Consider the following 23722-nt stretch of genomic DNA (forward strand, 5'->3'; position numbering starts at 1 on the left):
ATATAATGCATCTTCGGAGACATAGAGGCAGCGTTTGTATATTTGCACAGCAGCTACAACTAAACACTTTCAGAAGGGAAGCGTTACACCAACCTGGGACATCGTGATTACATACTTAGGTGCTAGAAAGAAACTTCGCGTTCTAAATTCAACTAAGAGCCACACGCACTGTACTGAGCCTAAAGCCTGTCACAGCTAAATAAACGGGCAGTGAATCATGGGCTTTAGAAGATTCCAACGTGCGAGCATTCCGAGATGAAGCGTTGAATCCAGTCACGAGGGGCTCTTGGCAGCAGCATACTGCGTGTGGTTTGCGTGGGCGGTGGTATTTGTATCCGACTCCATCTGTCAGGAACTGCATCGTCTACAATGCTACACGGCCTAGCCTAACCATGGCATAAAAACTTGGGCTTCTTCGCATTATTAGTATACCACTCGACATTAAAAGGGCGGTTATGTCTCTGAGCTTCTTCGGTTCAGAAGAGGATAACGGAAGGAGTTAACCGGTTTGGCGGTTAACTTGAAGTGGACTGCGTAGCGAGGAACAGGCTATCATGTAGCCGATGCCAGTTTTCCAAATCTGGCAAGAATAATCAGGTAAGTTAACGTACACGCAGCAGGTGTAGATAAATTACGCTCTAACGAACAGTTACGAACGGTAAACATGGGCGCCATACACAAATGAAGACTTCTGGACCGAGCGTTGAAGTTTTTTCGACAATCTAGACAATGAACACAGCATCTCTCACATTCGAACGAAAAAAAAAACAAGGAATGAATGTCCAGCTGATTAGGAGGACGAATTACTTTCTGGAAACAACGATCGCACGTTACGAGAGGATTCAATCATGAGGAGCTCAAGATGCAAAATAAAAGCGTCCTGTTGCTAGTTTTCAAATGAAGCGAGCTGCAGAGGTAGATCAGCAGATGGTTCATACTAACGGAAACTTCACTGACATGAGAAGTTGAATTACTTTTCAGCAGTTATAATATAATGCCCTGCATCCCTATAGCGGGCTATCGTACAACTATATGGACAAGAGGGAACGCCATGAACGGGGTACAGAACCACGTAAGTGATAAGACGCCCCTGTAGACAAAAATATGCAAAGCTACACACTCTGGCCTTGGTTCATCCGTTTTGAGTCATGTTTGTCTTAAGATTGTTATAAAAGGTGTTTCCCTTCAACATCTTGAGGCGGGAGAAATGTCTCTCCAGCTACTAGAAGTCATCTTCCTTCGAAAAAAGCAAACAGAAGCAGTTTTGCTCTTACATACATTTTACGACAATCGCCTGCTCGGGCCACCACGGTTAGTAGGCACCATCAATCCACGCAAGCAAAATTTTTCTCCAATCTAAAGTTCCCTTACCTTAACTCCATCGCTGTCAATGGCTGTAATGAGCTCCCGAGCGTAAGCGTACAGCAGGCCGCCATAAAACATGGCATTCGTGCCATCCTTGCAGTAGAGAGGAGGTGCCAGTGCTCCCATGGAGACGGTCAGGTGGTTGAGCACGCGTCTGTAGTCTACGTATGGCAGCATGGTGCTGTCGTCTAGGAACATCTCCTCTTCGGCTGCCTGGGAGCCGAACATCAGACGCTCACTGCGACGCGTCTCGATCCAGTACTCCGCGAACGACGAGGCGCTGTAGGTGAAGTTTGCGTACACTTCGTCAAGTGCCTCCGGCGTGAGGAACTTTTCGGAAGGCCACAACACCGTGCGTACGCTCTTCAGCTTTTCCACGGCAATTTTTTTCGTATCGTTGTCGAGCCACGAGACTGCCCACGTTTTATTGGCAGCCTCCTGCGTAAGAAGATTGTCAAATGAAGCTTGTCAACAGCAGGCAAATTGTGTGGACCTTTTACGCACATCGTATAGAATGCTTTGCGACATTTCCTAAGGTAGCGCACGACGCTTCTGAACAAAGGGCCAACTTAACTCTAAATTACAACTTTTGCTTCCGGCGCACCACTGATTGTAGTTTGGCCGAGACGGGACTTGCAATGAGGTTTTGTCTGTGACAGGAAACTATTGCGTCCGTGTGGACGAGTGCCTAGTATGGCATAGTGGGGTGCGCCGTCGCGAACATGCGCTACGCCCGTTTTAATATTGTGGCCAGTATCGTCTCCAACCAACCTGCTTTTCCAGTAGCCATTTCATGCTGACATGTACTCTCCATTAAAGGAGAGACAGGATTTTTCTTGGACTACAGTAAGATTGCGGAGTGTACATTTGTAGCTAGGATCTTTTAACCCATCTTGTGCCATTGGTATGTGACAGTGGGTATGCCTCGGTCTGAAATGAACCTCCTTCCTGCCGAATGCGGTCCGTTCATATGTCGTCAAGTTTTTCAATAAACACATTTCAAGCCAACTTGGTTTACTGGGCATGTGTCATTGGGTATGTACCCCTCTCAATGGCAAAAAAGTCACTTAAGATTTATCTGGTGATGCGCGTAATGGAACCAATATATAAAAGATTGGTAATCACGTTAACGATGTCATTCATCTCCAATGGATGCGTGCGCAATCATTTTTTTTTATTTGTTGGACTTCGGAAGATTGGTATGGTATTTCGCCATGACGCCAGCAGTTGTCGACGCACACGAGTGCCTTATGTTGTATAATAGTTTCTCTGACGCATTTTTGTTGGGCCACAGTTACGTACTGTTATTTTGCTAGGCATTTCATTACACTCTACAGACCACTACCAGCCTGACACTCGAGAGAATGTAAGGTTTCGTACTAATAAATAGTACAGGGAAATTTGGCGGTGCTATTTTTCACTCAACGCTAGTACTTCTACGGTATTACGTTCGCTTTTTTGAAGGAGCACGATGCACGTAGGTCGCCCTTTGTCGAGATTCACTTGCTTCATTCATTGAGGCAGCATTTAGAGGACTGATGTGTTTAATGTCCGTAGGCAACACAGGCTCTTTGAGACAGGCGATAGTTGTAGCGATCTGGATTAGGAGCGTCCTGCTGGGTTCTCCTATTTTTGGTGAATGCATACACATCTGTTTTTAAGAGAAGCTTTCTTTGCATACTTTCCCACATTTCGCGCCGCTGCTCGTCTTTGGCTCAGTCGCAGTCGCGATGGGTGTAATTGGATCAAAATAAAAAAATCACATTTGGAACTACCAGCGAGGTTTCTTATGCGGACCAAGTATTCACACCTCCGTTCGATGGGACGAAACAAATTTTCTTCGTATACAAAATCAGAACACGTAATAACTCACTGGCATGTCTAAAGCAAGACGATTTGTCAATGAAATGGTTAATTATATTCCACGTATTCGTTTATCAGACAGTTCGGCATGTGCTGCAGTATGTCTGCGGGTTTCTGTCTAATCCTTCATAATGGTAATGTTTCAATACGATTCCTAGATAAAACCTAACACGTACTGTCGGCTGATAGACACCCTAAATTTACCGATCTACTAATAAAATGCTGAATATTATTGCCTTGAGTCATCGATTTGAGACAGTCAATATCCTCCATGGAAGTGTGCTCTCTCCTGGCCAATCGTCCAGATAAACAATGGCACTGTGACTTATGGGGTGTGCCGAATGCTTACATGTTGCTTTATACGTGTCATACTTATTTCTACATACATCTGTCATCACCATTCTTTCCTCAACAAGCATCACACCATGTCTTTATCCTTGTGATATCGATGCACATACATCTCACCATGCGCTTCCAGCTGATTTGCAGCTTCGAATACGGCATAGCTTGTGGAAAGTGGATTGGAAATAAATGCAAAATTCCATATCAGTAGAGTTGTGACCTTCATGGTGGATAACATAGACATTCTATGAGATTCGGAGTTCTAGTGAATAATGTGAAGCAAATTTTAGTGGGGCCTTTGGTTGTAAAGTCTTTCAATAACCGCTTTACTAAGGTTACGCACCACAGATATCCCAAGTGTACCTTGGATTTGCATATTTCTATGGGTATGTTTAGTTGCCGGAATTTACTGATTGCCGCTTTTAATCGCCGGACCTATTTGCATATATATATGGACAACTTGGGTGACTGAGCGTGTGCAGTGAGATGGATGTCATTGGGTAGGTGCCCATTTTAGGCTTAAACTCTAACCGAATATGCCACTTGGATAAAAGAGTTTGAAGCCTAAATATATTCAGATATGGGTCATGCTTTTCTGTTAATGCGCGTTTCATCAATATCCATCGCACGCCAAGCGTCAAACGTCTTCTTCGTCCTTGTGACGAACACGACCAACGTAATTTAAGAGCGCTAACAGCTACAGGCGATGCGGCAATGCCCGGGTCCCCACCTCCGACTGCTGCTACCTCGCTAATTCAAGCAAGAGTGGCGTGGTCTAGATTCGAAAATTGCGATGCAGCTGCGTTTCTTTTTTGCATACACCCAAAGTCGGAATGCTTCAGCCACTGCCAGTAATCGAGCTCGTGGCTTTATGGTCAACAGCAGAACAGGCCTGCCGCTCAGCTAGCGCGGCGGGCGTGACCTTGTGTGGCACGAATGCCAGTTGCGTTGCGTACTTTAGTTGCAGCGATTCTTCATTCCACGTGAGTTGGTCGCGACAGATTATGATAGTTTAGTTCAGGACGAATTTACTGTGAACAAGGGAATCGTGGCGCTATGGAGTATGTGTAGTTATATCTTTAGGAGTTGTAAAAACGCCACTCGCGAAGGCAAAAAGAATTTGGTTCATCGATAAATAATAATTTGGTATCTGATAAGTCATAATTTGGTACCTGATCGATAAATTGTTTAGAGGTTAAAGGAACTTTCGCACTACCAATGGTGCGAAAATGGGCTAACAGAAACAAACATTCCTGTTATGTGGCTACCAACTGTCATGCATGCAATACAATCAAGAATTACATAAAAAGATACGTTACATTTAGAAAAACATTTCTTTTTACTAGTATGCTCACACCACTAGAGCGTATATTATTAACTCACGCATGCGCTCACAATAAATTTCGGTCTAATAACTTCAGTAAAAAGATACAGTTGTGCCATCCCAAAACCGTCGTATGTATAAGTGCTTTATTAAAAATCCCCGCCGTTTCTATGGGCGGGATCGTGCCTTAAAAAAAAGAGATAAGTAGCACAGTGGATAACTACCGACAGACATTTATGCAATGCGTTGTTTTATGGGTTTGACCACACGATTATATAGCAACAACAAGTGAAAGGATGGTAATATCCTCTAAAGAAAGGATTCATTTAGAAAAAGTTACACTTCAAATCTTTGAAAGCCAGTTAATTATACTGAAGCTTCTCCTAAAAACATGATAGAAACCGCCACTATTTCTGGCATGTGAAGCAATTGTCGCAGTTTCGTGCTTTTATACCTGCGGGCACATTCATCCTTTCGAGGGTGGCGGTGAATTGCTTTGGCATTCATCGTTTCACATGAGATGATATATTACCAAACAAATATAAGTTGGACACCACATTATTCATTTTTTTTCCTTTTTGCTTGTGGATCTAGCTCATTATTTATTAACCTCACAGTGGGTGGTCATTAAATAGAGAATAAGATACGAGTATAGAAATAGACAATATTAGTGCCGTCAAATCTTGTTTTCCCAATTCATGTACAAAATAGAGTATCTCACCTAAACAAGGACATGCGTTCTTTTCTTTTAGTTATATTAGTAGCATGATTCTGTGCAAATGCGACCTCGTGGCTGCGATGAAGTATCGTATAGGTCGGTGCGTCGCCTCACCCACCTCCACAATGGCGGCCAGATGCTCGTCGATGCGGCGCCGCTCTTGCTCGGAGAAAAGGCCTACGGAGGCCATGGCAGCCACAAGGAGTTTGTAGCTCGACTCGACTTGACGAGCACAGTAACGGGGCAACGCTTGCCTGACATGGTCCTCACTGCCACGAATGATGAGCATGACAGCCGCTGGGTATGCCACTGTCCCATACTCCAGCACAAACAACCACGACAGGTGGCGCATGACCACCTCGTTGCCGAAATCGGCGATCAAGTCGAAAATCTTCCCAATATTGGAACTCTCCTCCATAAGCACCAAGTCATTCAATGTGATCGGCGGATCGAATTCCGCCACAGAATTTAGCACATTCATAAGGTGCGAACCAATGAGAAAGGAGGAGTTGTAGTCCATATCACTCAAAGATAATAGTTTCGTAATGCGCGGTTTGTAATGACGCGATGGTACCAGGATGTTGAAGACACGCTCAAGCACTGAAAACGTCTTCAAGATGTCTTCAGGTTCCGGTTTGCTGCTTGTGTCATTTGAAAAAACACGGAAGAGTTGTTTGTAGACTCTGTGAAAGGTTTGCCTTGGTATTTGGCTAAACACGGCCTTCAACCTACGCATGAGCTCATTCGGTTCCACAAAGATAAGTCGTGGAATTTCCTTCGAAATGGAGGGGAATATCTTCAAGGTAAACCAGAGGTGCACGTTCCAGTTCAGCGAAAGGTCAAAAAGGGCCTTCTCCGGTGAAACTGCTTCCTCTGCTTTTTCCGGCCAGACAATGCCTCTTGCGCGCATGAATTCTTTCATGATGTGGACTTGTGATCCGCCCTGTTTATTGTTGCAAGTGTTAAACATTGCAATTACTTTTTTCGCTATAGGGAATCGGGAAAAAACTTTGTTCAGCCTTTCCGGAAACTTGTACAGCCACGACAAAAGCATATCCCACATCTCTGATCTTGACAGGAGAAGCTTCTGTCTTGTGGTCCAGCGACGACAGACGTAATCAGCGAAGTCATCACAAGGGTTGACGCTTTTGTCCAGCTGATTTTCAATGCGATACCTGCAGTAGAAAAGAACATGCTTCCTAATAAGTGTCATTTCAAAAAATCACAGCGGAATTAACGCAAAATATTAATGGTATATTCCAGAGACTAGGCGCATGGGTAATAATAGCTAAATGTAGGCAGTGACACAGCGTGACTAATTCTGCAAGGCGCAGGAGATGTACGAACAGCCGCTAAGATAAATGAAATGTATCGGGAAGGCACATAAGAAAAATAATACATGAGACTCATGCCTACATATACTGTCCGAAACTCTCACACTTTTGACAAAGCCAAGTTGATAAACGATATGAAAGCTTAAGATATAACGTGGATTAGGATAACTTTTTTATCGTACAATGTCAGGACAAAACAGAATTGGTTATTCAACTCAAAAAACATATCTCTCTTGCATAGGCATTGCGCTATTTCTTTTATGAGAGTATATTTTCTCGAGCTTTTTTGTGTTTACCGTTAGTTCACAAAATATTAAATGGATTATTTATAGACCACAAGATTGGAACATTAATCGAAGCTAATGTAAGCGAACGTGAATACTGCGTAGTCGTGGACGCTAAAAAGCCTCATCAAATGCTTCTGGAGACGAACAGTAAGGCGTTAATGGCCTCTCTCTTTAGTTAATGTTTATACTGGTATAATCTACCATGACATATGTTATTTGTAGGTGACTGCATAGTGTGCACGACATTATGTGGGAGTCATGTCATAGTATGAGGCCTTGTAACATTTCCGCGAAGGAGACACAACACCAGAAAAGGTTCTTTGCTAGTGATAATAAGACGGACGCTCCAAAAGGGAGTTTCGTGATTTTTTTGAAACAGCGTACGCCAGATTAAACAAACAATCGCCAAAAGAGTCCTATTGCTGGTTCAACGATGGAAGGAGCACGAGCGGAGGAGCAATGGCACGTGCACAGAGTGCCGGTCAAGAGAGAGTAGCAGCAGCCCGACGGTGCCCGAGGTGGTTCCAGTACAAATTACGATGGCAGACAAACGTTTGTTGACAACGTGGTCCCTGAAGCAAGTGCGTGCTATTACTTAAAGTCATGCTTTCGGGACGTCACAGTCATAACAGTGCTCAGGTGGAGCAGGCTGTGCGACAATTCCTTTCACCGCAGGGCACCAATTTTACCACAGTAGTTTCCTCAAACTGACTGCACGCTACGACACATTTCTCAATGACGGTTGCACCTATGTCGCGAAATAGTGCAAAGTGCGCAGTTTGCCATGTCATTGTGCATTTTTTTTGCCAATAAAGTTTCCGTGTGAAAATGAATGACGTAACTTACTTTCGCAAGATCCCTTGTAAAACTAATAACCCTGAGCGCTAAATCGGGAACCTATGTATTGTGCTCTGTAATAGCCCCACATTTAAGTGATCTTTTAGTTAAAGTCATATAAAAACTTATACTAATCTTAATCTCGTCATGTAAACTTTACATAGAACTCCATCAAAGTTGAAGCTAGCTCCTTATCAGTCGCTTGTGCGACCTCATTTCCATTCTCTGCGCGACTCCCAAAAGTCTACAATTTAGATTGGTTATAAGAGCTGGAAAATTCGACAACTTACAGGCAAGCAGTAATCACGGGAAATGAGAGCAACCAAAATCAAAGATGCCATTACATAGGAAGAACTGATGAGTTGGTGGTTAAGGAGCTTGATATAGCTCCCGTACTCTCTTTCTTGCTGACTAGATGTGATAACATCATATATCTGAGAGCTGGCAATATTTCTTGTGTAGAAGAGTTCATGACCTCTAAATACTAAAAAAGCTGAGCAGTGCTTAATATATCAAGCCTCTTTTCGGACCTGATCATACAGAGCGATGAGGCATTATTAACAACTTATATTACGATAGTTAAAAGTTGGGCGTCATACTTCAACATGTGGTTCATACTTTAATGTTTGTTGATTTTGATCGAGATATATTCTGAGGTCGGTTAATCTATATTTCACTGTTGATCTCGCGCATGCCTAATGAAGCGACATTCTGTTGAATACCTATTTTTGCGTTAGCCTTCCGTCTATACACCTAATCCCGCTACCTTTATTTATTTTTCGACGTTGCAGGGACACCGACACAGGATAGAAACAACAGGATACTGAACTTACTCTCAACTGCAATTAATTTTAAAAAATCGAAATAAGCACCCTTCACAAGAGCGACCTCGCCTACTGACAACATAAACAGGCATATCAAAACAAAAAGCAGAAGAGAGCAAAAGAAAGAAAAAGGGCGCAACTACGGGCAATATAAACAATAATTCATAGGTTACATGCACTACCAGATTATGAGGCGTGAAAATATAGCATACTGTCCCGGACCGGAAGCACACAACGCAAGCGGTCTCCACTTCTTCGTGTACGTGCCATAGCGGATGGCTCACGTGTCATGGCATATGTCATCACCCATCCCCCCACCAATCCCCGCATAGATAAGCTTCGTCTCAATACTGTTTATAAGGGTTAAAAGAAAAAAATGAGGATTGCTACATAAAGAAAAGAAATGTGGGGTAACGCGAAATAATCTGCAGCTGTCAAAGAAGGAATGAATGGAAGAAAACCAGACACAGCAAAAAGAAGCAAAAAACAACGACAATAAAGAACGACGTTAAAGCGTCAACGTAGTAAAGTCACTCGATGGTCGAGTCGCGGCGCGAAAATATGGTTTGAGTCTTGAAACATGAACGACGTCAGTTTGAGGAAGCCGATGGGAGTTTCAGGAGGGGGGCTCTGCATTAACCTAGTAGGTAACGCCACTGAGTCGCCGTACAATCTTAACGACAGAGCAACATTTAGGACCGGCCGCATTGTTGGATGGGTTAACAATTGCGCTAATAGTGCCATTACTACTAAAATCGGGAAAATGCGGTGTGTACTTACGAATGAGTTTTCAGAGTTGACTCGACAGTGCAGGCAATACACAGATGAATGGCTCGAAAATAAATAGCAAGTCTGAAGCGAACACTGTCATTTTTTGTCAGTTCACCCCTTAGTTAAATTAAATTGGTTCAGTTCCGGTTAAAGCGAAGAATGTATTTGCCCGCTTTAAGTTAGGTCCGGTTCGATACTCTGGCTTGCGCTCTCCACGGACTCGCCGAGAAGCTATTGCAGTACGTTCAAGGCCAACTCGTTCGCCTGTTTAGTGAAACATTGTACCTTGGACAGATGGCGCGAATAAGACTTGGATAGCTCAGCTTTATCGGCGGACTCCATGAATGACGGCGCAGCATCTGGCAATGCTGTGATCGTGCAGATTTTCTCTATTCTCTATGCTGTGCGAGAAAACGCTGGCCCCCGTTTCAAAGCGCCAGCCTGAAACATCTTTTAAAATATTAGATGAAACCGTTAACTCACAGGCATGGATTCTGAAACCTCCCTGACCCGAGTAAGAAAGTCTGCACTACGATTAGCCGCGCTTTTGTGAATTCGGAAAGCTTTCTTACTTAGGCGTCCTTAGTGAAGGCGCCGTGGTGCTGCCTTACTGCAAACCAGCCTGCTTGTATGTCACCGAATGAGGGCTTCTAGGCAATGCATTTGCCCACTCCTTCCACTGAACGATGTTGTGTTGCATCTCAATTCTATGGTTTTTTACCGCTCCGCCAAGCATCATAACTATGCCCAACCCCTTTTAGAGCGCTGCTTTAAGGAGCCCATTCCTGCGGGGAGCGGCGGCGGCGCTGACGTCGGCTCTGTAACTGAGAGAACGAGCTCAGTGAAAGATGAAAGATTGAACACAGAGGCAGAGCGGGCGATGAAAGACGCGAACCACGGACGGTGGAGACCAATGAGAGTGGCCCCTTCAGTGACGTGTTCACGGGAAACCGATATCATGCGGACCCGCCTGACCGCTCGATGCGTACTCGTATCTGGTCACAACTGAGCCGTTCGTTTCGTACTATGGTCTGCTCGCGCTTGGTGTGTGTGCTTGGTTTGGTCTCATTCGCGCTTGTTTCGATTGTTATGGTTTGCGATTTTGTTCTTCTCTGATCGCATGCACGACGCGAATTCTGTAGTGCTTTTCGAAGTCACGCGGTACCGGTCATTACGCTGGAACCTTCGACGAGTCATGCATAAAAGCCGACGCCCTTGAGCCACTGATCAGACTTTCGATCATCCTCGACTCTTATACACGTCTCGCTCAAATTCATTTAGACAGCTTTAGTACAGCGTAAAACGCTTGTGTTAGCGTTAGCATGTGACGCAACGCTAACGCCAAGAAAAGGCTGCACTGCGCGGCAGAAGGTAGTGTTTTAGAATAGCGGAACGGAGAAAAAGCGCTAACGTTAACGCAAACATATACGGCGCCATGCAGATGTAAAAAGACGAAGTACTCGAAAGCCAAATCCACACAAAATGTCGAGCTGATCCAATGCCGAATGTGCAAGTGTGTCGTTAAGTCAAGCTTATCTAAAGCCACAGTCGCTGCGTTAATTACGCATGTAGGTGTTCGGTTTCAGTGTTGTTTCGTTGAGAGTGGCGAAACACACCGATTATTCTTAGCATGCCGCGATCGAGTGATCTGTGGGACCCATATTACCTGTCCTTGTTAGGTTGGGATGACAGAGATGCCCTGATGCTTTGGGAACGAGAGCGACCACGCAAGTCGTATGTGTCCTCAAAAAGTGGCCTGCTCAATATCGAGGGTATTCCGGAGGGGACGTTTAGCCGGCAATTTTGCTTCAAGAAAACGCACTTCCCACTTCTTTCCACTTTTTTGCAGCGGACGCCCACCTTGACGTCTGTCCGAATGGGTTCAAGGCGAAAACCTCCTTCAGGAGGTCCATGTCGTCGTCATTAGTAAAGCGCACACGCATTGTGACCGCAGCACCGACCACACTACTTTGTTTTGCCGCGGAAAACGTAACATTCATCGGCTTGACATGCGGCCTTACACCGAGCGAACGAGCGAAATTTAGAGCGAAATACACTTGGGCGCCATCTCGAGGCGGATACAGCAAACATGAGCAAACCTAAGCAAACCCTCTCGTTAAGCCTACTGTGCCGCTAATCGAGAACGTATATCGTAAACAACGTCCATTTGTCACCTGCACGCCGCTCTCAAATCATCATCACATAAATCTAAAACAAACACGAGCATTAGTGGGGAACGAATGAGCCGAACAGCGCAGGCCGACGACTCGATAGATCAGAAGCGGGCAGGTCTCACTTCGACTGGCGCCGCCATGTTGCCGTACGTAAGGCTCCGCTTGCGTGCGTTAGCGTTCACCGCTAAATCCGAAATGGCGTACGTGCGTAATACCCGTGTCACACCGGCGTTTGGAAGGCCTTCCAACCGATAGTCAGTTGGCTCAAAGGTCAAGTTCGAGCTGCTACACGGGCGGTTTCGAAGGCCGCCGAGTCAATAGTCTATCGAGTCAACGGAGCACCCTACAACTCTATCAAAATCTCGATGGCCTTTGAGCAACGGAAACGGAAACAGTGCGAACACGCCCTCTCGTTCACAGTGTGCTCATAATATCGGTTAGAAAGAACAAATCGAACCAAAATGCTCTAAAAATACTCTGTATGAGTGTTATTAATTATTCAAGAGCATTTTTGCCACTTGATATGTGCGAACTGCACATACTCTCGACAACACCGACATGCTGCGACGCAAACGTTGCCGCCGTTTCGCTACTCAACAACTTAAAACTAAACATATATGTATGGCAATGTATAAACATTTCTTTAAATGTATAAACAAACATAAAAGAAATTACAGTGCTTTTAGGTAGTTTTACTGTTGCTTGACTTTTCGTAACACGAAAACGAAACTAAAGATTCGCAGCGCCACACAATTTTACGAGAAACGCCTGAACCACTCAACGGCCTTTCGAAAGTGCCGTGTAGCAGGAGCGACAACTCCTTTGAGCCAATAGAGTTGTGACATTTCGAAGGCCGTCGACTGGGAGGCTTTCCAAATGTGCCCGTGTGGCATAGGTATAAGAGTTCGAGCACCGTTTACGTACAGCGCATGCGCAGTGTGGTGCACGAAACGCTAACGCTCACGCTAACTCTTTGCGTTTGCTGCTTTACGCTATACTAAAACCGTCTATTGTCTCAATATTGACGCGTGTACTTGTTTATCTGTCTAAGCTGACCGCTTTTTCACCGGCTAAGCAACGTTAAACGTAGTCACTGAGCACAGGACACGCCTGCATGGGCCGGCAATTTCTCGGTATCTCGAATGTTGTCGATGGTTCTATCCGTTATCAGTCGTCACCGTGCCCTGTGTAATCTGATTGTATGCACGACGCGAATTGTCCAGTACATTCTTCAAGACACACGGCCACTAGCGGTTATTCTCGAATATTTGATGACTCGTGTATAAAAGCCGATTCGCTTGCCCCGCAGATAAGATTTTCGACGATCGCCGACTGTGTTCGCCGCTATTGTTGTGTTTGTAGTGCAGCTTGTTTTTCTGGGCACACTTTCGTACGATACAGAGTTTCGTCGTGCACAGTTCTGCGACTGTTTTCTTCGTCGTCACTACAACGTGACCATATATCGCGAAATGAAAACACGTAGAGAGCAGCACTGAACTTTCCATTAGGGAATATCGTAATTGTTGGTGAACACTTACGGTCGAGTTACAACACTCTCAGACTTTTTCGTATACGTCATGGGGAAGAGGGACACTGGATAGGTATAAAACAAGGTATGGTTAGGACAGTTGAGGCTATATTGAAGGAGGTGCCCAAAAACTGCTCGACTCATGCTATCTGGGCTTGGTAGAAGCCATTGTGGTAGAAGCGCTGGGGCAGGTGAATTTTACTTACTGTTGAGCATATATAGAAAATGATTGTTGTGCCGATAAATAATTTTCCAAATAAATATTTCGCAACATCCGTCTCTGTCTTCATTTATCGACCAAGATGTCTAGATATCTTTTAAATGAAATATTATTTGTATGTGGTTGGCACAGCTGACCTTTGTCCAGTTTTTCTTTTCGCGCGGTCGTCAACTATTGGCAGAATTTAAATCAAATGAGCACGTAACCTGTGAAAATGTGCAACCATGTCTACCGCATGCACTACACCTAATAGATAACACCCACAGACACAGCAATAACAAAAATGTATTTTATTAATAAACAACATAAATTATTAGCACTTTTTAAAATGTAATGTTCTTATCGTATTTTTTATACACAGTCACAAGCATCGTTACCGCAAGTTAATCCTACTACTGCCATATTATAAATTTCTTGCTTGGTTAGCACTTTTATCACGATACCGAGATTGATTGCCGTTTGATTGTTTGCGGAAGCTTGTCTAAATTAATACCATGATTAGCAATAAAAAAGGACGAGCAATGGTACTACTCAGAATGGAGGATGCATTGTGGGGAACGTTGCAACATAATCTCATTCTCTTATTTATTTGAAGTGCTATCAATTGAATTGTTTGCAATATTACTTAGGTACACGACTGAATGAAACTCGCCATCGTTGCTATGGTGCTGGGCTGCTGAGCACGAGGTCGCGGGATCGAATCCCGGCCACGGCGGTTGCACTTAGATGGAGGCAAAATGCGAAAACACCCGTGTACTTAGATTTATGTGCACGTTAAAAATCACCAGGTGGTCAAAATTTCCGGAGACCTCCACTACGGCGTGACTCATAATCAGAAAGTGGTTTTGGCACGTAAAACCCCATAATTCTTTAACGACCGCATGAACATAACTGTACTTCACGCATCACGCGTTGTCAAACAGAAAAAAAATTTGCCCTGCGACTGAAGGCTAATAATGCTCACTCACTGGTGTTCCTGGCAGCATTGCGTCTTGCAGTACGTCCCGGTTTGCTTTTCTGCCCTTGGGTACAGGAGGAAGAGAAAGGCCAGGGTAGCCATAGTTAGGAGCCCTATCAGCACCACTTTGACCTCGAACGAGACCTTCACAGGTGAAAACATGTGACTTCCGGCAAAGCGATCCTGTGGTAAAAAAAAAGAAAAATTTGCTACTTGCCACAAGAGAAACGACCTCAGCATATAACATGTAAAAAAGAAAAAGAAAACAAACACTTGTGCAGCGTCAAAAGAAGCGCAAACAAATTGCCACTGAAGCTTCATAACTCGAGGACTTAAAGTCAGAGTTTCAGTTGACTGTACTCAAATCAGATAACTTAATACGTTGCCCGTACTTGACTGCTCCATTGAAATTTTGGCCACATTCAAAGGAATTTTTGAAATCGCAGTATTTATTCACACACACTTTGCTTCACAAGAAGGGCGGATACGTTCCTCCAATTTTCGTTGGATGTGATCTTAGAGGCGTTGATAGTTCACCCACGGGCGCAGTGTAAATCGTGAGTCGTTCGTAAAACACACCTAAAACGCTCCGCATACCAGTATACGAAATTTATTACAATGAAGTGCTGCGGCTGGGATCAGGTGGGTGCACATATTTAGTTTTTCAACGAACTCCTCGCTGTGGCTTATTCTGTATTTTATGCTAAAAACAGCCGCGGTAAAATAACAACAACTAATTACTGCTGAGGCCATAATTTGTCCTGACACTTGGAACCTCATCTGCGCATGTCCCATAACGTAACTTCATTTTAATGAAATATAAACAAATTGTATTTTTTTATTTCAAGGGCGACACCAGCGAAACATATACTACGAACATTGTACAACGCATTAAAGGTCAACTGCAACGTAATTTCACTTAATTTCACTTTGGATAAGTTGCCCATATATGATTAGCGTATACTATCAATGTGATCTCAGCAAAGCCGCAGTGCTCGGTATTGTTTAATCTTACAGCGAAGCTGTAAGATTAAATTCAAATTTTGATTATCCATCCTTCTATGCTTCTATGATTATTAATCTTTGAAATTTCATCTAAGATTTCTCTATCTGTGCTCACCCTAGTACAAACGGCAGTTCGAAGAGGCCTTTAGTGAGCTTCCGCATAACACACTTAAGTTTTCTAGTATATTCTAATTACAGTCCGATGCTGTCGTGTTTGCAGGTTGTGTGTAAATCCTACTTCGTACCATATTGCCACGCTTCCTACACTGAGAAATTTAATTGGTTAAATCGCGAACTTGCGCCTGGCGGAAGGTCTATAAGATGAGGACGTGTGCTGTACTTCCACACACTTGCGCGCACGCACATAAAACGCATGCAGAGCGCAGAATGTCTATGACACTTAGAGAAGGGAAACTGCACCTTACATGATGTAACGGAAATAGCAGTAGCGGTGGAGTCGTGAACTAAAGTATTCGGCTAACCGATGGCGCTGGCAAAATCAAAACTAATATCATCCTCATTTCATCGCAAGCAATATGGCCGCTGCGGTAGCGGCTGGTGTTTCGGAAGGACCAAAAAGAGCGCAGAACTGACACGTCTTCGGTTTATTCGGAACTAGCATAAAAACAAAAATAATTAGAGCGTTCCCTCGGCAACCTCTTGTTTTGTCGCCTTCTCAGCTCTATCTTCAATCCGTTTTCTACATCTTCCTGCAGGCCAGATTCAAGCGAAGTAGCCTTCGAACGAGTGTACCGCTGCATCGGTTTCTTGACAAGTTTGCCTTCGGGTGTACGAACCAAGCATGTCTTTACTATGTCATCCTCTCCTGGAAAATTTGTTGCTACGTTGCAGAGCTTCCACTGCGTTCTTTTATGTGGTCCTCCAAGAATAGTCACATCTCCTTCTTGTATATTTGTATTACAAGGAGGTCTTGAACTAGCACATTTTTTATCCTTTGATATTCTTGTTTCTATCTTGCCCACCATGTTCTCAGTGTCTTTCTTTTGCTCCAGTAATTTAACAAAGTGTGTTCACTACGTTTGCTGTCTTCGTGTTTGTTAAGCACTTGTTTGCCTCCTATTAAGTCCGCCCATATATCGTAGGCGGAGTCTCGTTGGGATTGTGAAACACGTAAGAGGCCGGCTGTTAATCGCTCCTTTTGCTTCAGCAACCACAGTTCGTAGTTCCTCATTCATTAGTTCAGCTCAAATAGCTTTGCTCGTTGACGTCTTAAGACGTGTGATGAGTCTCATGAAATCCTTCAGACGACGGATCTAACTCTGCAATAAGCTTCCATTTCACTTGCATGTTGTGGTGGTATTCTTGCACGCGTTTGTCTTCCATAGTGAGGATTTTGCTTACCTCGTTTTCGGAGTTCTTGAAAGCTCTTGCGTCCTCACTATAAATTGATAAAATGTCGCTCAGAATCCTCTTGTAGCTACGAATCTTCGGAAGGCTTCTATGAGTGCTTCAGGTGAAATGCCCTTGACTAACTTCAGTTGTACAGCTCTTGCTACTGCAGAAGTAAATACCACAACACAAAGGATTGTAGTTTTACTGTCCTCTTCTCGAGCATTCAGCAATCCAACGAAGTCTATACCAATAGCGTCGAATTGCCTTGTCTTTGTTATCCTCTCCGCCGGAAAAGGTGCCATTTCTTGTGCCACTGGTGAGGAAGTAATTCTTCTGCATGTGATACATTATTTTTATAATGAATCTCACTGTCAGCCACGCATAATTGAAAGCTTTGCCCTATGATGTGTCAATGTTAAGAAAACCCCACCTTGCATGGATGATTAAAGCGCATGAAGCACTAAGAGTTCTTACAAGTCACTGTCTTTCGGCAATGCAATAGGATACTTTTCGGCATTGCGGAGAACGCTGCACTGAAGCCTCCTTTTAACTCTTACGACGCCTTGATGCGCCTCTGAAAGTGTCCGCGCCGAATAGCTTCTTGCCGCCATTCATTTTTGTTACTGTCTTTTCTAACGTCTTCTGTCTTTGTCCAACCAATTCTGACGTCGCCAACTCTTCTTCCGTTACCAAGCTTGTTCTTATCTTGTGTGATTTCCTGCGTAACGCATCATCCACGCTGCAAATCGTAGGGCCTTGCTGTACGATCAGAACCTGTTAAGGCCAGTTATCTTTTCCTAACTCATGGCGCTGATCATGCTTGCCATAATCTCTTCTTTGCTTTCATAGTCCCATTATAATTTATTTTTATATAAAGAGGCATTTGCTTTTAGATCTCGATACACGTGGGGCCCATCCAGAATAAGTCACTGCTCAGCATATGCTCCATCTTAGTTCACCTTGTTATCACATACGCAAAATTTTCCTGACTTTCTTTATAACCCCATAAATTCTCGTTCTACTTGCTCTTGATTAAGTCTGTGCGATTACGAACAAACAATTTCAAGGGCGGAGTGGCAATGCTTTGGCAGGAGAAATCATGGAGGCACATCATATTGGAAAAAAAAAAGAAGCGCCTATATTAACGATGCGTCGATTGTTTTGCGCAGCTAAGAAAAGCAGTATTTAGAAGTGATGCTGTAATCTATGCGCTTTTTATATGATGCCTTGGTTGGCATGATGGGCTTTGCGTTTGCGCGATCCTAATCTGCTGTGTGCTTAAGTGGGCGAAGTGGTAAGAATAAAATTTAGTTGCCAGTTAGCGCTAGTTTTGTTCTTGTGTGCCTATCTTCTGTCCCGCCTTGGAATTGCATTTACCAGTATTGAGGTGTTAAAAGCAAGCGTGTGCGCTTGATCGCTGTGCTTCTCGCTATAAGAAACACAAAGACAAAAGCTGCAGCAATTGGACGGCACGTGGAAAGCTCCCATGACGGCCCACAAAACACAGAGGTAATAGACGCGATCGCTCAGTGCACAATATTCGCTCTCTGGAGCGCTCAAAGTACGCAGAAGCATACGGCATACTGGACAACATGTAGTCAAAGGTCGTGTGCATCTTTTTAAGACAGCTAGCTGCTTGCGCAGGTCCGAGCAAAGTTGTGCTGAAAGCTCTGAGCGCCCGCGAACAATCCGCGCCTTCCGGTCTATACAAGAAGAATGCAATTCTGGCAGCTCTCGCACTGGTGGGCGGAGCTGGCGAAGCCGTTCAAGAAAATCGAATGCCGGGCAGCAGTCCCAAGCAGTCCGGGGCTGTCAGGGACTGATAATCGAAGACGCCCGGTGAACCCGACCCGTATATGGGCCAGAATGCTACTGGTAAGCCAAGCTAGCGCGTGATGCACTAAGATCCTGCGGTTCAGACGTGAGAGAGGACATATCTTCCCGCGCCGGCCTAGAGTCTAGACTGTAGATCGACCACACGCCTCAATCGCCTCTGCGTTACGCCAGACAATATCCGTGTCCTTACCCTGGTCACCTCAATGCACTTTTCATGTCCGAGTGAAGACAAAACGGATCGAGGCTCTGCTCGTTGAACGTAGACAACCAGCTATATAACACCTGCTGGACTAGGAGAATACTTCGAGCTAAATGAACACCCCGAAGGAAAATGGCGTGGACACAGCGCATGAAACAATCAGCAGAGTGTACGCATTCTGTGGCTAGCGGACGTGCGGGACCTGTTCGATGATACACAGGAACGGTATGCAAAGTAGACGATCCGGACGCTGGTACTCTACAGTCTGAATAACACGTTACTTTGGGCGACTAGTGATGATGGCGTTCTCTGAATTTTCGGTACGACAGGCATCGATGTTTGCGAACGTTTTGCAACGTGCCTACTTGTGTCTCAAGCATAAACGTTCCCACAAAGACTGCTGTATAGCTAAATTAATGTAAAAATAGGCTTCCTACGTGGTCAAAAATTGTGTAGCAATTTTCCTTTAAAGAGAGAAAATGGACTGTTGCAATGGACTTACAACATTTCTAATCAAGCCAGGAACGTAATAATTCCGGTGCGCATGGCATTTAACATAGCCAAATTTCCACTAAATGTAGAATTGTTGAAACATAGAGTTATCTAGGAACATTATTAGGCACGGCTTATAACCGCCGCATGACACTCTCAAACACTTGCGTAGGAATTTATTTAGAGGGCAGTATTATTAGCACACCCGTTCTTCACAAACCAATTTGTCATAGCTTTTTACCCACTAAGTTATATCTCCATGATATCTTTTCTTAGCTCGGCTGCTAGGAAAGAGATAAAATCTGAGTGCTCGTAAAACACTCAGCGTTCCGGGACAGTTTCGTACGTACTTCCTTGCAAAGGCCACATTTAACCGAGCCGCTTTAAGTTGGCCTACACACATGTTCCCCAATCATTAACACGATGCCCCGTTCAGTTTGCAGGGTTCACCGAGAGAATACCGAAATAATAAGGGCTCGAGGCGCATTAGGCAGCACAAATATTCGTTACACTGTTAATTTGGACAAAACCCAAAATTTAGCCAGATATTACACCCAAATTTTATTGCAGTACGAAACGACGAAAACGTAAACGAGATACGCAGGACGAGCGCTGCATTGTGAAATACAAAGTACATTGCTTTGTCCTGTGGGTAACGTCTACGTCTTCATACTTTCGCACTGCAACCTAATTATGTTACCGTACAAACCTGCGCAACTTTCTATCACAGTGTACTTAGGGCGCCCCGCATTACCCATAACGCAGCCCTTATTTTGGCCAACTATACAAGTAAACAACCCTCCTTGTTCAGTTCACCTAGCACAGTAAATATGCATACGGACTTCTTATGAGGAATGTGCCTCATAATCAGAAAGTGGTTTTGGCACGTAAAACCCCATAATTTTTTCTCTTATGAGGAATTAAAACTGAAAAAAAAGGTTTGAGTAATTATTCGCAATGCTTCTAATTATTCCAAGAGCGCGAGCGTTCGGCCGCACAATAAACTAAACATTTCTCATATTTTCACTGACTTCGATGATGGTGTCATGTACAGTTGCTTTCGGGGTGAGAAAGCTCGCGGTTTAAGGTAGTATGGAGCACTGTCGGGGCATAAACCTGGAGGCTTACGAAAAAGGTGCTATTTAAATTGACGACCACGCAACGAGGTATGGAAAGAAGAATAAGGGTGTAACGTTAAGGGATATGAAAAGAGGAAATTGGGTGAGCGAACAAACGCGAGTTAATGACATCTTAGTTGAAATCATGAAACAGAAATCGGCATGGGCAAGACATGCAATGTGGAGGGAAGATAACCGATGGTCATTAAGGGTTACGGACGGGATTCCAAGGGAAGGGAAACATATCAGGGGGCGGCAGAAAGTTGGGTGAGCGGATCAGATTAAGAAGTTTGCAGGGGCAACATGGCCACAATTAGTACATGACCGGGGTAGTTGGAGAAGTATGGGAGAAGCCTTTGCCCTGCAGTGGGCGTAACCAGGCTGATGATGATGATGATGATGATGATGATGATGATGATGATGATAGAATTATGAAATTAAGCTTGAATAAGCAAATTTATGCATAGGCTGTATGTAGCCTACAAACAACAAACATTTATATTTAGACATTCCTGTAATGCTTCGTATTTCAAGAAATACAGAAACCGTGACTGGCATATGTCACCGAGACAGCCGGGGAATATATGCGCATTCGTCGTAGAATGCATAAAATTGGAAAAACAACGAGTATTCATTTTGACAGCACATAATTAGCATATAAAGAAACTTATGGTTCCCATCACACATAGGGTGGCCCGCACTTATCATATTATGAACACTCTGCCAGTTTTGAATGTTCTAGCAATTACCCGACTGCATTTTCGAAGTACGTCATATAACGCTTCTAAATGGATCGGAAACGAAGGTTAACAATGCTTACTTAAACACTAATTGACAAACGCCTTTCAAAATGTCACGGTATATTAATCCACATGTTTCTCATCGTTGCCTAAGATACAAACTCCTTGAGTGATTAGTGTTCCAGGAAAGTTTTAAAATTATTAACCTAACGTTTTTGAGCACTGCCTAATTTCGCCAACTGCTTCACTGTAAAATAATGCACACATGACCATTATTGAACTATACCGGTACATTGTGGGAACAATACGGAGCCACAGTTGCCGCACAATAGGGCCGATATTGTTTTCGCACTGAAACACGTTGACGCGTCGCGCGCTCACTCAAACTGATTGTACAATAGTACGAAATCTCGTGAGGTTAATGCTATCGAGAAAGACCGAGATTACAGAGAAACAGCAATCAACTCACCGAGGAAGATGGTTGTTCCCCGCCAACCCCCAGTAAAGCTTTCGAGCCCTTGGCAGATTCCTGCCTAGCTGCTTCGTTGTCCGGAGAGGGGGTCAACGATGCAAGGGCTTTGAGGAATTCAGGGTCTGCTGTGGGCGCATTCTGCTTAACGGTTCGCTTTTTGGGAGGAGTCGTGGAGACCGCTGTCTTGCGTACAACTTGTGCACACGAAGGGTCATCGGACTGCACAGCGGATGAGGCTGCGTACTGCTCGCATCCGCCTCCTTTCATCTTCTCGACCTGCAATGGGGGTGTTCGAATATCATGAGTTATGTTCGAATAGGAAGAGAATCGGAGGAGGAAATGTTGCCACGAGCAATCTTACAGCAAGCTGCTAAAATTTCTTCACGCCTGTGCACGCAACATAGTATTGGTATGTAGACATAATTTTTGCCGATCAGCAATTTCAAATTTGTGAAGCACTGCCTAGTTTAATGCTGGACAGTTGGAAACTTTTGACACCTTTGTTGATCTCCCGAAGCAAACGGATAGAATGGCTGGTATGATTTGGTATTACGAACCGAAATGGGGCCTTGGTGAGGCGTTATAAAAGGCGCGTCGAATATTGGGTCCTTCGTCCGTACCTTGACTATCTTAAGCATCACGGTGTCGTTCTGCGGGGACGAAGGGGATGCCGCCGTGCTTGCCCCCAAGTCTGCCGGGCTCGTGTCCTGGTGTGTGCCGACGCCGAGCGCGGAGGCTGGAGTCACGGGCTGGGAGAACGACGACACCGAGGAGATCGCACGCTGTGCCGGCGGCTGGACTTTGCTTTGTTTCCGCTGGTGGTGCCGTTTCTTCTGGCTTCTTCGCGGGGCCGTCTTCTCCTGCGGTGCATGTTCGAAGGGGACCGCGGGGCTCGCTGAGACGGCGGCCATTGAAGCGATTGCCGCAGTGGCAGCGGTTGGCGCGTTATCATCGTGTGAATCTACACCGACGGCAGCCGACGGAATGGCCGGAGGAGGAGACTGGCTGCCTTCTGAACCCTTCTGCGCCGGTGACGACATGTCGAGGTTCGTTTACTCTGATTTCTGGTAAACCATATGAAGAACGCTGGCGACCGAGCGATTTGACGTGTTCGTCTTCTTCTGCGCATTCCTCTTGCGCGCGCGCCTGCTCGCGCTCCAGCACGAGTTTGGCCTGGCTAATTCTCGGTCTACTGATGCAACGAATTCTGGGCGAAAAGCGATGAATGATCAACAAATTTTGAAGAAAAAAGAACTTGTAAAAACTGAAATTATGTCTTTAAAGTAGAAAGGGAGCTGATTTATGCGGTAACCAACCATAACACTAAAGGCGTTAAAGTACCACAGGTGGGGAAAACTAATCCCGATTCCCCTTTAAGCCCCCCTAACTTTATTGAGGTTTGGCAGCGAACAATTATTGGACTGTGAACAGTAGGCACGGAAATGCGGCTATGTTGAGGACACCAACAAGTCCTTTTATCTGCGTGTACCAGATGTCGCTCGGTGCTTCCACGATTCGCGTTTATGCTAGAAATACCTGTCGGAACAGGCAGTTGAAATGGCGCTACCATAGTTGGCAAGCAACACTTCCGCCGTTAATAGGTACGGCATATGAACGGTTTGTTTAACTGCATTCGATCCAAGGTACGAAGGAACATTTTCAAACCGAAAACATCAACGCGTGCATTACCCACCGCACTGTATTTAAATGGCCTGGCGATGCAGCGGCTTGCCGCTAAGCACGAGACAGCAGCATTGCTCAGACGATGATCATTCCCGTACATATTCATACGTTATACGTTAGCAGCAACAAATAAGCTGTCTGGTCCATGCACCAATGAAATCCATAAATCCTCATGATCAGCTTCTAACCTGCGCAAAAGTATTTGCGATCACAATGGGATCACTTGAAGCTCAGCAATTACCATTACTTCCTAACATCAAGCCTAACCAGTAATTACTT

The 23722-nt window shown here is 44.6% G+C and overlaps 1 protein-coding gene across 1 annotated transcript; it reads right to left on the reverse strand.

Moving 5' to 3' along the window:
- Positions 1-1356: 1356 nt before the first annotated feature.
- LOC142588716 (neprilysin-like) lies at positions 1357-22800 on the reverse strand. The gene is made up of 5 exons (XM_075700531.1): positions 22381-22800; positions 21758-22036; positions 14556-14728; positions 5731-6787; positions 1357-1803 (listed from the first exon to the last, which is right to left on the reverse strand). Exons 1-5 carry the CDS (start codon positions 22798-22800, stop codon positions 1357-1359), a joined length of 2376 nt encoding a protein of 791 aa, XP_075556646.1.
- Positions 22801-23722: the final 922 nt, after the last annotated feature.

This window comes from Dermacentor variabilis, chromosome 7 (genome assembly GCF_050947875.1).
Source record: "Dermacentor variabilis isolate Ectoservices chromosome 7, ASM5094787v1, whole genome shotgun sequence".
Classification (NCBI taxonomy): Eukaryota; Metazoa; Arthropoda; class Arachnida; order Ixodida; family Ixodidae; genus Dermacentor; species Dermacentor variabilis.

What these genes read in the sequence shown, in the direction of transcription:
- LOC142588716 (XM_075700531.1), bottom strand. Translation starts at nt 22,800, where the DNA reads ATGTCGTCACCGGCGCAGAAGGGTTCAGAAGGCAGCCAGTCTCCTCCT. An exon ending in GGGAACAACCATCTTCCTCG is followed by an intron (nt 14,729 to 21,757) that starts GTGAGTTGATTG and finishes TTTTTACCACAG; the next exon opens with GATCGCTTTGCCGGAAGTCA. An exon ending in ATCTGGCCGCCATTGTGGAG is followed by an intron (nt 1,804 to 5,730) that starts GTGGGTGAGGCG and finishes CTTCTTACGCAG; the next exon opens with GAGGCTGCCAATAAAACGTG.